The following is a 16,770-nucleotide window of genomic DNA, read 5'->3' as shown; positions in this document are numbered from 1 at the left end:
CCTAGCGCCGCCTATGAAGAGGGTCTTATTTGATAATGAACAATACACACTCTAAATAAAAGATTTGCATTTATTCTGTAGACACCAGTAACATTTAAATTCAATGAACATATCTAAAAAAAACAAACAATTCAAAGTCTTCACCTCCAAACAATTAGATTACAGAATATTATGTGGTACGGTATGTTTTGTTTAGTAATATTTTGTGCTCAGATGGCTTCCAAAAAGATTAACAGAGGCTGGAATGGAGGATTTGTGATGCAAAAAATCCCCAAAAACGAACAAAATCAATATCAAAGCAAATGTATATTATAAAATAATCACTTATATAAAAAAAGAAATTCATTTAAAAGATTTCTTATATTTCAGGCTCGTTGTATGCATCATTAGTGAGCAATCTGAGTCTGAGGATAAACAAAACCCAACATGGACAATCATTTCAACACACATTCTGTTTGCCTTGTAGCATGCACAGCGCCTTTCCCCCGTGGCTGATCATGTCAACACATGATTGTACTGTCTCATTCACTTTTCCTGAGCTAACCACAAAACTTTGCAACGAGCCATTTTGTCAGCTGTGTCCAAATGATCCTCAATAAATCCCAAGGCACATTAGATTAAAGGCCCATGGTTTAGTTTTTTTTCCTTGGCACGCTTCAAATCTTTTCCATGATCTGTCTCCCTAACTGGCAGTGGATCACACAGGTCTTCTCTCTGTCAGGTGCTTTCCACCTTAACGTGGGTCGTACATGTTGGCCAGTTTCTGAAAGCGTGGTCCCCAGTCGTTGAGGTAGTCGTAGTCTTGGTCTCCATCAGAACTTCCAGAAGCAATGGAGCTGAGGCTGCCTGCCAGCGAACCCTCTCCCTCATAGTCGTAGATCAGGGCTGTGTCGTATGGAGGCACGTTAGGATCGTTGTCTGCAGCCTCCAGGCCCTGAAGTGACAAAATTACAAGGTTTTTTTTAGCTGATAAGGGTAAAGTAAGTGCCACAAGAACGCTGTTTTAATTGTAAATTACATGTTTTACAAACATAATTTAGTCTTGAAATAAAACAATGTATTTTTTTTAATATTACAGACTTCAGAGAATCTTGAACATGCCAATAAAACTGGGGTGGGATAACGTCCACTACAACTGAAAACTTTTTATTAAATATACTAATTAACTAATTAAATATCACTCTGATCCTATTGGCAGATCTTTGTGGTTTAAAGTTCTAGAAAATGCTTCAACTGCATCTATTCTTAAATCCCATTGTTTTACTTCTTGGAAATTAAGTTTAGTTATATATCTCTGAAAGGATCACATATTTTAAAAAATGTCCCTTTCCTATTGATAATCCTGTTTTTCCCTCTCACTTTTAAAGTTTAATTTATTCAACAAAATCTGCGGAGGTCTGCTACACTCACTTTTCATTTCATTTTCAAACTTGTAGTCTTCAGATGCAACTAATGCTGCTTTAAGTGACATCACTTGAGGGTATTTATCTTATTTAAAAAAGCTTCTTCTAGAGCCACATACATGCAATAGTACTCCCCAACTCCTGTAAACAGAACGTTTCTCTTTAAGTATATGTACATACATAACTGCAGAGTTTGACTTATAGATGGAAAAAAAGGCATTTAGAAAACATGCAAGATCTATATTTAGTTGTCCAGTGTGTCTGTCAATTATTCATTATCCTTCAGGGTGATAGTGAATTCTTGTTCTGTATTTAGAATTTTAGTGGGTATACCCTTGGATTATACTATGGTAGTTTTAGTTAAAACAGGGTCATGGTAGAAGACCCTCACATCATTGATGTAGTCCTCGATGTCAGTGGGATCCGCGGGAGGCCTCCTTGGGTAGATAGGTGAGGGCAGGTTATGCGGGGCATCCTTCCTGAGGGGCTGCTTGCCTCGAGGAACACCAGAGCCTGGGTAGTAGGACCCCGGGGTCGAAGGGGCATCATGTGGATTCCATAGCAGGTCGATGTTAAAGGCATTCTGCAAGGTGAGAGGAAGAGGCTACACATTAACTATGCATGTACTTAAAGAATACAGTGAAAATATGCATACATTGGAAAAACAAAACAAAACCACAACAAAAGTGAATATATCAGAATCAGTAGTGACACTTAGACCATCAATTACTATTACAGTTAAATACAAGTCCTATGCATTCCTGCATTCCTCAACCATTCATATAATATTTCCAGAGTCACAATTCCTTCACCACTGTACAAACTGCATCATTTTTAGTTGTTTAGTTAATTTTTTTTTTTTATGACCACGGGATCATATAGACCTCATTTAGACCTCTTCACTGGACCTGTGCAGCCTTACCTCATCCTCCTCACCACCTCCTTGCTCATCATAGTTGAAGACATTGTCACGGATGTCGTCTTCAGATTCCCCGACAAGCAGGCCTGTTCCTTTCTTGATATGGTGGCGTCTCCCACACGCAGTCACCGCCACGGCCAAGAGAAGCAGCACTGCAATCAAACAGACGGAAACCATCAAGTATTAATTTGTGTTTATCCAGTTATAAGGCTGCAACTAATGATTATTTAATTATTGATTCATTTGCAGATTATTTTTTAATCAATCTATCATTTAGTCTACGCTATCTCAGAAAATAGTGAAAAATGTCTTGTTTTGTCCAACCAACAGCCAATAACCCCCAAATATTACATTTACAATAATACATAATCTAATATGCTTTTGATTTTCATTGGAAACAACTGAAAACATCATAAACTAGGGTCATATTTGCTACATTCTTGTTGGGGAAAAAATGACTTTCAGGACTGAATGAAGTATTTAAGATGAGACTTACACAGTAGGAGGGCAATACTGGCCATGATGATAATGAGAGCAATGAAGCTGATTCCCACACTGGAGCCTAGGATAGCCCCTGCCTCAGACTTACAATCTCCAAAAGAGTCACAGGGACACACAGTGACATTAACCTGAGCATAAGCACCCAGAACTGGACTGCCAGAGTCTGACACAAACACTGTGACCACATACTCTCCTGCCTCCAGCTCCAAGAGGGGATGAAGCACGGCATGAGTATCTGAAGAGGGAAGGAAAATTGAAAAATGTGTGAGTTTAGGAGATTCATGGGAATTCATTTATGCAGACCGCATATCCCCAGAGCTCTCCCCTTACCGTTGACTTGAATAACAGTCCAGTTTATGGACAGATCATCAGGCATTTTAAAGGTGAAGGGTGCAGCATGTGGAGGAAAGTCTTCATCCACAGCAGTCAGAACCAGACCAGAACCCGTCCAGCCTGCATCTTTACATACAGAGCCACTCAGAGGGAAGAGCTGAGGGGGGAAGTCATTGGTCTCCTTCAGTGTGATGGACACTGTGGCGGTGGTTGACACACCATCAGCATCTGCACAGGAGAACATACATACACAGCAATGCCACATTAAGTTACAACAGCTTATTCAAATGTTTATGTCTAACAAAAGTATTCTTGAGGTGTAAAACCCACTAAAATATATATTTGTTTCACCTGTAGATTAAGTATATAAACTGACCTGTAACCTTGACAACAGCATTGTAGATATTGTTTCTAACATGTGGAGATCGCATGTTAAAGTTTCTCTTGACAGTAAGGTCTCCTGTATCTCTGTTGATGTCCAGCCACCTCTCAGGATCTCTACTAATCTCATACCTGCAGCAGAGAGCAGAGTTAAAGACACGCAAATTTTTCAAATAGTTTACTTGCATCCTTAAAAGCACAAAAACACAGCTCTTGTTTTGAAGCTGCATCATACCTCAAGACAGAATTATCAGGGTCAAAGGCAATATTGTTTTTCAGTAAAGTCCCAGGAACCACAGACTCAGGGACCACAATCTGTATGGGGTCCTCCCTGAACTGTGGGGCTTCGTTCTCATTCACAACAGTCACCACCACTCTAGCGGTGGTCACTGGGAGGTTGGGAGCCTTGTTGCTCAGAGGGTTGACATTTTCCACCATCAGAATCAGGATGTACTCATTCTTTGCTTCAAAATCCAAAGGCTGTGTGAAGAAACAGAAGGAATAAAAACTTTTTGATAATACAGAATTAATGATAAATCTATATTTAAATTTCAGTCGTTTCAAACTAATTTACAAACATGCATAAAATATAGGAAAAGCCAAATCAACTTTTTCTGAGTAACTTGTAATTGAAAACTCAGCCACTAGAGAGTGTTACTGAGTTGTGTCTGAAGGCCTCAGTGCACGTTTTGACTTGAAGGGCAATACCACCCGTGTCGGAAATTCTAATTATTCCTGTGCCCCAGAACAGATCTGTCAACTTTGGTGAACACATACTTTTTTCATTTAGATAAAATCTCGAAAACCTATGGAGGAAAACACATTTAATTGAGAAGTCACTGCGATGTAAAACAAAGGTATATTTCTTATGAATGGTGTATACTTTCAAACACAGACTGAACAATGCGGGTGCAAAGAAATAAATTGTTGTTATCTCCAAAATCCTTGTTACACCAGAATTGATTGGTCCTCTTCCAATTATTTAATTCCAATTAACTCAGTCAGTTGTATGGGCAAAAATGCCAAATTAATTTACAGGCAACATAATTCAACATATATGGAGAATAAAGATCATGATATAAAATTGATAATAAATTAATATTTATTTGAATTTAAATAAAGTAGTTATTTCATGGAAATTAGCTTGCAAATATCTGATCTCCCAGTACGGACAGATGAAGCCAAAGTCACTGCGGCCATTCTTACATCCTGCAACAATTTCAGATGGATACCCAACAATCAGCACAACCACTCCTTCCCACTCTATCAGCTAACAGCAGATTAGCACACTGTACCTTCACCACTGTCAGAACACCCTGGTTGGTGGCAGGGTCTGTATTGATGGCAAAGTTGCCGTTAAGGTCATTTGCAATGAGGTATTTAGCCTCCCAGTTTCCTGTTCCACGATCATCTCTGTCCGTCACATTCACCCGGCCAATCTCATAGTCCTCCCTGTTCTCCACTGCAATCATACGGTACTACATGCACCATACACAAAACACAGATGGAAAGATTCAAACCGGTGTGACAAAATCACTGTCAAGTGTTTTAAATAAAAATGGAAAATATCCCTCATATATTGTTGTCACTCACAGAGGTAGGGCTGAACTGTGGGGCGTGGTTGTTGATATCAGATACATGTATGATTGCCACACCTTCACTTGTTAGTCCCATGCCCCCCATATCAGCAATCTGCAGTTTTAATCGGAAACTTTTCACCACCTAGGACAGAATACAGCATGTTTTAGTGAAATGAACCGTACTGCAAAAATCTGCAGCTGAATCTTGACCTGTATTTTACCTCTCGGTCCAGGCCTACATCTCTTGTGTAGATGGCTCCTGTCTGGTTGTTGATACCAAACATAGTCTTGGTAACAGCGTTGGCAGGAATGCTCTCCTGGCCAATGATAGAATAGCTCAGAAAAGCGTTTTCTGTCATAGGGTCATCTTTATCAATGGCTGACACTGACATCACTGACGTGCCTGTCAAAAATAATCAAAAGCTTCAGTCAGCCGGAAAGATCAGTCAAAATGAATTACCAGTTTGTGACATATGTGCTGAGACAGCAGGACTGCACTGAAAACATGTCAAAATTTACAAAACATTTAACAAGTTTTAGAGCATACTATTCTTAAAATGGAGAGACAGTGTGTCTTTTAGAACAATTTACTTGGTTCACATGCAATTCAGTTATTCATCTGGTATTAGTTGTGATATTAGCAATGCCATTATCTACTTTGCTCTGCCTTTTTCAAGAACAGTATGAATAAATAAATAGCGCAGCCACTGATAAATGGCATCTAAGGTATGAATATTTTACTTAAGACTGCTTCTTACTATAATTACCTTTCGGGGATAAATAAAGTATTTCTATTTATCTATCTATCTATTGGCCACTTTAAACATGTCTTTAAACACAAGACTGACATATTTTATTGAAGTTGATTAGTTGATAGGTCAATTTTTTTCTCTTTTAGCTCTGTGCCAACTCCTGAGGTAAATATCTGGCTCGCTGAATGCTCCACAGTGTTCACCAGCTAATTGCTAACTTTACCTGTCGGCTGGTTTATGCCAGGCAGGTAGTTTACAGTCAGATTGTAGAGCTTTACTGCTGAAAACAGCTGCCTGCTTCATCTGAAAATGATGCTGATGAGAGTGGCCAAGAGTGAACCAAAACAATTAGCTGAAAGGCACCAAAGAGATCTGTAGAGCTAAGGAGAACTGCAGAATCAGGTGATAATTACTTGTTGGTTCATCACCACACTGACTCCTTTCACATACACGTAGTTGTGTGATCCATTGTAAAATGTTGATTGTAGCAGCTTTAAACTGTTGTATCATATGTCAAACAGTACGGGAAACGTGTTATACGTCATTCAAAGTTACTTTATAAATCCTCGAAGCTACATCAGGAAGGACATTTAAGATTGTAACACTAAATGTAATGCAGTGTGTAATACATGATGTACCTGGGACTGAGAACTCAGACACAGTGCCAACAAACTCGCTCTGGGTGAAGGCAGGTCTGTTGTCATTCTGATCCAGCACCACTATCTCTATGGTGGTTGGATTCTCTAGTCTCTCTCCACTGGGGGACAGTGCAAAGGCTTTCAGCTACACACACACAAATACAAAGACACAGACAGAAACAGGCAATGTTTCTTAATAAAAACTGCATTCATGAGATTGTCATTTCTTACTATTAATTACAACAAATCTTATGCATTCCATGACGAAACATCCAACAAGGTGGGTATTTTATATACACAACATATGCTGGAAATGTGCAGGATGTGCAGGATGTTTGGTTCAACATCATGGGTTACATCACAGTCATCTGGTCTGAAACATTTTCAAGTTTCTCCCAAGATGCCCATAAAGGCCCTTGGAAACTGACCTCTGGCTGTTTGTACTAGTGTCTTTGACACTGATAAATGCTTTAATACATTAACATGGATCTATGCTTCAAAACACATTCTGTAAGGTCTTGTCAAGTTCATTGTAGCTTGTGTTAAAGTACTTCTGTTTGATTGCTCAAAAACACATTTCACAAGTGTCTTTCTGGATGATTTAAAATGTTACTCCTATAACTCTTACCGTGAAGCTGTTGTATTTCTCTCTGTCCAGTGGCCGCTTGCTCCGGATTATTCCTGTTTTATCATCAATCTCAAACAGATTCTTGGGCTCCTGGTCCACCCCTGGTCCTTCTAACTTGTAGATCACCTCACCTGTAAAGATTTTGTCCGATTTGATCTAAACAGAGAGAGGAGATAAAGTTGATGATCATCACTACCTCGTGGTAAGGTGGGGAGAGGATTGTAAACCATATGTCGTAACACCAGATGTGAGTAGGTTGACAGTTAGGGACCTTGACACAAGAGTGTTCTCAGAGAGGCCTTTTACTTATGGCAGGAAATGAGATTCTGAACTAATGGTAGCGAGGAGTCTATATTTTATGCATTTTGGATTTACTTTTTTTGACATGTGGTTTCTGCTGCGTTTTCATCACCATTTAAAAGTGGCTCAATATTTCTCCTTGTACGGTAGCATTTATAGGCTTACTGCTCGTCTGTAACCGCCTTAACACAACATTTACATTTCTTTTAAACACTGGTTTATGTTATGTGTGTCATCGTCTATGATTACAATTACAATCTACGGTGCATGGCTGTAGAGCACTGTGTTCAACTGGATTCAGTATTGTATAGCTCTACACAATCTAAGAGTAATACAAAGTAAGCATCAGCTCATTAAAGCATTTGCATGAGGATTTAGTCTTCAGAAGAAAACGCCAGACCCTTTTTTTCAGTATAATTTTGATCAATTATTACTATTTACTAATTTATGTATTTTGTTTGGCAAAAAGATTACAGGTTACAAAAGGCCTGTTCACAATTAGTACGTCCACTGTAGTATTTCCCCCACTGTGTGGAAGCTGGTTCTGTATGCTACTATATAAGAGTGTATGTTACTGGCTTTGTCCTGCTCTATTGGACTTGGCAGCATCAGCTTATGTTCACTGAAATAGCTTATGTTCGCCAGACATTTTCTTGTAAAAGTCTCTTCTTGTAATGTTATAACAGTATGATTATTTGTGGAAAAGATTCTTTTTTGCAGAAAAAACACATCAGTCACACATTATTGTTCCAAGCAGACTAATTGTATACATGTCTAAATACATGTCTCATCCACTGATTAAATTCTGCTGTGAAAGCTGTTATTTTACATTTTTACCTGGACAAGGTTTTCAGGAACCTGCTTGCTATTCTCCAGCACTCTGATTGGAGGGATGATCCAGTCCCTTTTTACCCTGACCACTCCCTTGCCTTGATTTCTCCAAGGGTAAAGGGTCTGAGGCTGCAGCTCCTCTTCATTGTGATGAGGTTCTGCAGAGCTCCACACCTGAAGGAAACAACGACAGCATGAAACTCACAGAAGAAAGTCCCAGGAACATGCAAGCACTAATCAGAAATGGACATATAAAGTAATTCTCCTTCATTGCGGACACAAATTATGTCATTAAAGATATTTGCAGCTGTTTAAAATCATATCAGGAGTCTCCCTCAGAGCTATAACATTCCCAATGGCCTGATGTAATGGCTGTATGCTAGCTGTAGTGCTGAAGCTGTCTGAATGTGGTATCCATGGGATTGTCCAGGGCAGAAGGGATGTAGGGCCAAAGCTTCAGGTTTCACACACTAATACATGTCTTTGTCAGCTTCCTTTGATCCGGGTGCAAATTCATCTCAGGACGAGGAAACACAAACACTCATGCTCATTTCACAAGCCCTCATTCACCACATTGCTGTCTTGACTACGTTCACACAAATACACCCACAACTCACATGTGAGGAACACACTCACACAACAGCTGTCGACTATGGATTTAGATCCTGCGCTTTCCCACCCGCATTCCTACTCACACTCACAAATTCCCCTTTATGCTCAGCTCTGCACCTGACTGGGAGTTTGGGGTCACCTTACGGATCTGCTCTGCTGTAGGAATTCCACAGACACACTCATATATTCGTGTTCTCACACACACAGGCTGATATGCATGCATCAACAAAACACCCACCCCCGCATAAGCATACACATTTCCTTAAGTTGCTTCCGTCTACTCTGTGGGAATTCACTGGATCCAGCATTACTTCCCATATGTTTAACAGCTCAAAGTCCGTGGAACCATGAGAAAAAGGTTGATGTATGAACTTTCCCAAAACCTTGATCTGTTTTGTTTTTGTGTTTTTACTCAAATATAACTGAATATTGATGAATAACCTGTTTCAGTCGATTTGAAGTGAGCCATAAATACATAAACTAAATAATGGATTGGTGGATACATTTGTTAATATTTTGTGAATGGCCTGTGATCCATGCCTTGTCTCTGGGGCAGGGGATCTGATATACTGATCCTTTGGCACTCTGCTGGACAGTGCAGGGAGGAATGGCAACCATGGCTGGCATCTGCAGGCCGAGTCAGAGGGCAGGCTAATCTTAGACTTCAATATTCTCGACCTCTGCCTATTTAACTTTTTGTAGCCATCGTCATCTCACAGAGATGTTTACACTCACATTGCAGCAGTGCATGTCACCCATTACTACTTCCAGACTTCTGCATGTATGAGCTCTCAAACCTCCACTGGCATAGCACGCATTCTGCATTGTTACTTAACCTCAACATCAATAACAGCTGCATTACAGTCGTATTTCCAGATATAGCACTTTCTAAGATTTGTGACATTTTTCTAACATTGAGGTGAATACCCGTGTGAGCCTTGATGCAAGTTCATCGAACTTTCGTACATTGCACAACTCTAAACCATGCTTTATTCACTGAATGAACAGGAAATTTAATTAAAGGATGAATGTGTCAAAGTTAACTGCAGATTGACCTTGGAATTTGTTAGGGTAATCCATAAATATGAAGAGTATTCTGTTTAAAAATGAATTTGACAAAAAGCGGTTAAAATAATTCAAAATGTGCTGCTTTGTGTTCACCAAGAGTCAGCCATGCTAGTGGCCATGTGCCGGTACTAATTCCACAGATCTCAGCTGATGGGGAAGAGAAGAAAATCTCACAGGACCTTCACAATGAAAAAATGCCTCTTTAATAATAAACAAATATCTCTTTAAAAAGGAAATGGGTATTATAGGGGTTTCAATAAAAATAAACCAATAAATAAAATAAAGCCTGCAGGCAGCAGGTAATCATTAGGAAAGAAAAACTCTTCCACTAAGGCACTCAAATCTGCCCTGATGCAGGTAAGCTAGTGGAAGAGGTCTTATATATTCACTCACTGAAAAATTATTTTCAGTCAGAAAACAAAACATACAGCAAAGATATCCCAACAGGGCCTAGAGACCAGAGTTTCTGACTGACAGTATGGGAGGTCTGCACTAAGATGAAGAATGATCAGAATGCCCTGGGTGAGCAGTTCCCCATGTCTCCTATGACCCTGATTGGCTCAGAAGGAAAGGCACCGAGCTGCTCTCAATCATTGTTTCCCTGTGCAACAGGTGATCTGAATAACCCTCCAAACAAGGAATTTGACTGTTCAGCTCGTATTAAAAATAGTAATTAAATGACAGCAAGTATGAAAGAATGAGGGACTGCTACACCTATAAGGCTGTACTAATTCCTGAAACATCTTAGCTCAGTGTGTTAGCTAAAATTTGCAAATTAGCACTAAACATAAATAATGTTGGGCTGATGGGAATGTTATTAGTTTTGTAGGACAAAAAAAGTTTGACCTGATGATGGCCCTAGAAAGCTTATTACAATTCACCAAAGTGCACCACATTTCACAACAATCCATTTAATACTTAATTGAGACATTTCACTCAAAACAACATAGTAAATCACATGGTGGCACTAAAGTAAGAGAATAACCAAAGGGATTAGGACAAATCATCTGAATATCAAAAGTGTCTTTGCAAAAGTTGCCACCAGTCCATCTTTTAGATGTTGAGATATTTATATATTATATTTTTCACTTTTGCTGGGGGGCTCTACAGGAAAAGTCATGGGATCACCAAAGACATGGGACATAAAATGGATATCTGCACCAAATTCCATGGCAAGCCATCCAATAGTTGTCGAGCCATGTCACTAAAATACATAATGGTCAACTCGTTAAAATTTAATTTCAATCCAGCAGCATATCAGTCTACACCAAAGTGGTCGACTGACCTACTGACTGACGGCTGTCACTAGCATGGCTAAATCAACAAGTGTTTCATCTTTTCCAGAATGTAAAACATTAAGAGATACTCAGAAAAGCTTACAACTACCAGATAACAAACAACATTGGCACACACCTTTTTCACATACACTCTATGTCATTGTTTTGTCCTTTCACTTCAGTCTGAACTTAAGATCAAACTGTGTTTTGAAAAGTGTCCCCACCAAGTGTCTGCCATTGCTATAATGTTTTTACCAGACCAAGATGCGTTAACACCAAAGAGTCATGTTACCAATTAGACCAATGAGTGCCTTTTCTGACAGGCTGAGTGATGACACCACACACAGATCAACTGTTTTAGAGGCTTTTCCCAGAAAAGTTTACAGCTTGACCTTTCACCTTGGGCCCTCACAGAAGTATGGACAGCTTGTTTGGGGATGATATGCCCTCACAGCAAGAACCTTTAAGCACACTGCTGCTGAGGAGTCTTTACCGAGTTCGATTCTACCTCCCTGGTGTTGGCTGTAGGAAGTATATTGTGACATTGTAGATAGTATTCTGGTTCATTTGAAATACTTGAAATCATCACTAACTGACCTACTGTGTCATAGTCAATGTAGGCCTACATAGATTAAACTGGCATAAATGTTGAAATAAATAATTAAATAATAACTTGAAACAATAACAACAATGACGAAGAGAGGTCAGACTTACATACAGTATCATTAAATCAATGTATCTATTGTTTTATCTTATTCATTTCATGTTACCCTGTACTAATATAAATTGTATTACCTGTTATGTTCAATGTGTGTAACATTAAGAATAGAAACTTAATTTCACTTCATTTTTTTAATTAAAAAGTGTAGCCCTGTAAGAGGAGGATTCTGTATCGGTCTGAGCGTCTGAGTGGAACAGTCACTCAAATAACCCAAGAAAAGACTGTCCAGTCGAGAAGTGATGCCTGCAGCATGCCTGACAGTCCCTTGGGCCACAGGGCAAGAGGTCGCACAGGTGTCCCTCTGGTCACTTCTGTTACTGGTCCTCAGGCACAGACATTTAACCAGTCAGTCACCAACAGTACTGGTCCCACACCCCTGCTCTTTGCTAAGTCATGACTGCCTGGCATGGACATGGACACCCTATTTATGGTGCCACTACAAGTGTGAATCTCCCTTGGAGCAGATGTCTGAGCTTTAGGAATGCTGAGCAAGGTTATAATATTAGGACTAAAAGTAGGACTCAATAGGGGCATAGAAATTGAGTTATTGAAAAAGTATAAAACAATGTTATCTGACACCTAAAGTAGTAGATTAAGCTAAATATGATCAGTAACATCATTACTCTATGTAACAGAGGATGGGGAAGAATTGTCTTGATGTGAAAGAAACACATTTACTATTAATACAGTAATACAATGTCCGTCTCATCTTCCTTCCTAGTATAGAGGACTTATAAATCTTTGGCCAAAGAAAATATCATCAAATAAATTCTGTTAATTGTAAAAATGAAACAAACAATCTTATCTAAAAATAAAATCTTTACCAATTTATAAAAAAAAGCTTTGATTGTATGAGATGTGGTTTGCTCTTTCTGTGGTAACTCAGCAATGCCCTTTGTTATATATCTGTTAACTAATTGGGGATACCAAATGGCACAATGACAAACCCATGATAACATTGCTACTGCCTTATTCTTGTGCTTGACACAAAAACAGCAACTGTCACCATTTGGTCTTCCATGTCTCAGTCTGTAAAAAATAATGAGGCAAAAAAAAAGAAAGGAAATTGAGTTCAGTCAGCTAGTTTTTATGATCTGGAAGTTGTCCCTCTACCCTTTGCTCCCTCTGAAACCCAAGTCAGTGTAAAACAGCCTGCAGGTATCCACACCCAGCAGGACCTGTGATTCAGACTCCAAATCCTCTGACTGATTGTTTCCGATGAGTGAGACCTTAGCGCCAGCTGGTCGCTGCTACAGACTCTTGATTTGTACCCGATTTCATGGTCCAGGAGCGGCCCACTCCTCTTTCCGCAAGGGGGATTACAGAGCGGGACAAATGGCATCACGTATGCATCTGGGAACAGCTGTTGCTGCTGCCCACTCCTCACCACAACATAACAGGCCCGAACACTGCCCAGTTCAAAACGACACCAGCTTGAACTTAAAGCAGGTGATACTGATCAAAGCCTTTGGATTGGATTGACAGCTGCTGATAGTTACATTTAAATTTCATTCTGATTATATATTTATTGTAATTTGAAGTTATTTTTACTTTTGAAATTCTTTTTACTTGTTGTTTGTGTATTTGTCCAACATGGCCACCTGCAACCATTGGTAATCATTGCACAAAGAAAATGTGTCCATTTTGTGCAATGATACAGCAGGTAAAACATTGGAAAAGCATGATTCATTTGGTCTATGATTTGTTTCCAGAAATAAGACAACGACGAACTTCTTTGTTTGTGTATCTCCCATATGTGAGCTTTTAGTAACTGTTGTTTAGTACATAGCAATTTGTCCTCTTCCAACATAGTAATAGGTAAAAATAGGGACTCCATTTTCTGTAAAAGGCCACTATTATTGATGTAGTGTGTACTCATTAAAGGGATACTACACCAAAAAAACTGTCTTTTGAGTCATCAGCCACTGTAGCTATAGTCAGGACGGTAGCTGTTTTCAGCTTGGATTAACAGCAGTTTCAACAGATTCCAGTAGCTTCCCTGGACGGAGTGTATTTAGCGATTTATTTATTTACTTTTTGCTCTGATATTGGGTTACCATTGGAGTCCACTAACGCTGCTGTTTCATGTTGAGTCAGTATTAAACTTTTCAGAGCCATCCTTCGAGCCTCCACTGGGTTAATAATTCATACTCAAAAGATAAATTGTTACAATTTAATCAAAATTAAAATACAGTGAACAAACTAAAGGAACCTGTTATTTAGCTATCACCTCTCTTGGACTTGTAACAACTCTGGCATTTGAAGGTGGAATTTAACCCTCTGTCAGCCTCACCACACAGAGCTTATGTTGTTCTCCGATATCTACCTCCAGCCTGAGGACTGGGATCTTGCGTCTTAAAGGTCAGGTCCAGGGTTTACATGTCTTTCAGATCATTCACAGGATTATTTATTTATGTTTACATGAACAATCATGAGTAAAACTATCACTCCAGACCTGAGGATTTGACTGAAATATCTTTCGTGTAATATCATTAGGGGCTTAGGCCTCACTGTGACAAACTGCTGGTTTTTCCCATCATCAATCACTACCATGTTCAAAAGAGACAACATACTGTATATCTTCAGGGATTTTTACCATTTATTAACCATAGAACATGAAAATGAAAATAAAAAGCAGCATAAATTCACCACAAAGACTTTCAACCACAGACATTGGACATTTTCAAAAACTTTTAACAATTGACAAGGTCAGAGACACTTCACTAATTAAAAAGATGTGAATTATTCATTTCCACAGCTAAACAACATCTGCAACATTGAGAATGAATTATAGAGCACATCATAGCAAGACCTCTCTCAAGAATCACCAGAGGCCAACTCACTCACCCTCCCAACCTGGGCTCCATTACTACTCCAAACAGAGAGAAAGACTGATGGCGGTTGGAAGTGCTGTTGGTAATATGTCAGTTTACATTGTCATCCATTTTAGATCCCTTAATGGCAGGGGCTACTAATGATGCCCTAAGCCCTCTGTACACATCTGGAGTCTCGTCCTCCTCAAAACACTTCATCATGCTCTTTCCAACAAGGATGAAATGTTTAGATCAGCCACAACCTCTGATTGCAGAGCCAGTTTGGTACCTCTATTGATGAAAATCAGTTGATGTTTGGTTGAAGACATCACTCAGGTAAAAACATAAACTGTACATTTGAAGAATGGGGCAGCTAAAGGCCATTCTTCAACCATGATCACGCTCTGAAAGGGCAGGGAAAGTCTTGGGCTAAAATCTGAGGGTAGGCTGAATCTAGATGCGTACAACAGGGGAAGAGAGGGGGGAAGTATCACGCGGGACAACTCAAGTGCAAGTGGAGTACCTTTACCTAACAATCCATAGGTTCAATTACTTGTTATTGACATTTTTATAGCAATCGGAAAGTGGAGATACCTCCTACACAAACTTCATTGCTCAGGCACCTACGCTCTAAGTTCTTTAATAGAGTAAAAAATTTATCAAAATCAATAACTGGAGATTACATTGTCCAAATAACTGCCATTAGACACATTTAACCTTTTATTTTCAATCTCTTTTCATCGACAGACAGCTCACACTGGATGTAACACAGAATACAAACACAAAAGTTCTTCAAAGCTCAAATAAATCTACATATTTTGTTCATTTTAATCAACAGTAGCAATGAAGAGACAATTTTTTTTCTTACCTGATAGAGCAGAGGAACCAGCACACACACCATCAACATCCGTGCCGCCATCCTCAGTACACAGTACAGTACAGAAACTCAGAATGAAGAGACCTCTGATCACTGAAAGCTAGGCTTCTTCACTAAAAACTGGGCTCCTGTGTGGCTCTACTGGGCAAAAAGGCCAAACTCTCCAACCTTGAAACCTGTCCGTCTCTTTCCTTCTCTCTCTGTCCACTTGCTCTTGCAGCCTCTCTGTCTGCTTCCTTTCCTCTCCCTGCGTTTGTCTCTCACAGCTCCTCCCTGCCCATGGCTGGGGTATGTCTCACAGTCGCGGGGTAAGGGGTTAGAGTTTCAGCAGCGGCCCTCCCATGTACCCCAGCACATGTGCTGTCACTCACAGACCGGTGAGGGAGAGAGCGAAAGAGAGAGAGAGAGAGAGAGAGAGAGAGCGAGAGAGAGAGAGAGATGAAGAGAGAAGCAGGGCAGCTGTTGGTAGTGTAGACAGAAACAATGTCTTCACCAGTTAAATGTAAGTAAACTTTATTTAACAATTTTCAAGTTAAGCGCTTTACATAGAAACACAAAAGAAGGAGAGGAGGACAAAAGAAAGAAAGCCAAGACAACGTGTAAATCCTGGACACAGACGTAATAGGAAATATATAAGAAATATGAATTTACTGTCAAACAGTCTAAAACCCAGAGATTTTCCATTTACAATGATATAAAATGAAAATTCGAAACAAAACAGGAGCTGAAACCAAAGAATGTTTTGCATTTTCCTTGAAAAGAAAATTACTCATTTATGCACCTAATCAATTTTCATAACTGCTGACGATTAGTTTTCTGTCGATCAACTCATTAATTAATGGACTTCATAATTTCGGCCCTACACAAAATTATTCTACAACTTGAAAATACATCCAAAGCAGAACCTCTGTCACTTGAGGTTGAAGTTAAATTGCTTTCTTGAGAATGATTGCAAGAATGCAATTATACTTTAAAGATTTAGAAGCAAACATCTATCTCCATTAGCCCTTGGAAATAAGTTACAGCTAACGACTATTTTCAGTTTTTGTTCAAATTGAAAAACAGCAAATAGTGCCAATCCTAGAACTAATTTGCCACAAAAAGTAATTCAATTAATCGTTCCTTGACCATGCTTT

General features: G+C 39.3%; 1 protein-coding gene across 1 annotated transcript; it reads right to left on the bottom strand.

The window, feature by feature from the left end:
- Window positions 1-52: 52 nt before the first annotated feature.
- Window positions 53-15,912, bottom strand: cdh15 (cadherin 15, type 1, M-cadherin (myotubule)). The gene is made up of 14 exons (XM_035682398.1): window positions 15,626-15,912; window positions 8,273-8,440; window positions 7,136-7,291; window positions 6,508-6,652; window positions 5,339-5,520; window positions 5,131-5,259; window positions 4,833-5,015; window positions 3,773-4,017; window positions 3,533-3,669; window positions 3,154-3,384; window positions 2,819-3,058; window positions 2,326-2,474; window positions 1,795-1,986; window positions 53-934 (listed from the first exon to the last, which is right to left on the bottom strand). The coding sequence occupies exons 1-14, from the start codon at window positions 15,674-15,676 to the stop codon at window positions 734-736; spliced, it is 2,409 nt and encodes an 802-aa protein (XP_035538291.1). The 5' UTR covers window positions 15,677-15,912; the 3' UTR covers window positions 53-733.
- Between the last annotated feature and the right edge of the window lie 858 nt (window positions 15,913-16,770).

Source organism: Morone saxatilis, unplaced genomic scaffold (assembly GCF_004916995.1).
Source record: "Morone saxatilis isolate NCDOM2014 unplaced genomic scaffold, NCSU_SB_2.0 Contig11, whole genome shotgun sequence".
Taxonomy (NCBI): Eukaryota; Metazoa; Chordata; class Actinopteri; family Moronidae; genus Morone; species Morone saxatilis.
Note: the sequence above shows the minus strand (reverse complement) of the source record. Positions and strands in the feature narration are given on the sequence as shown.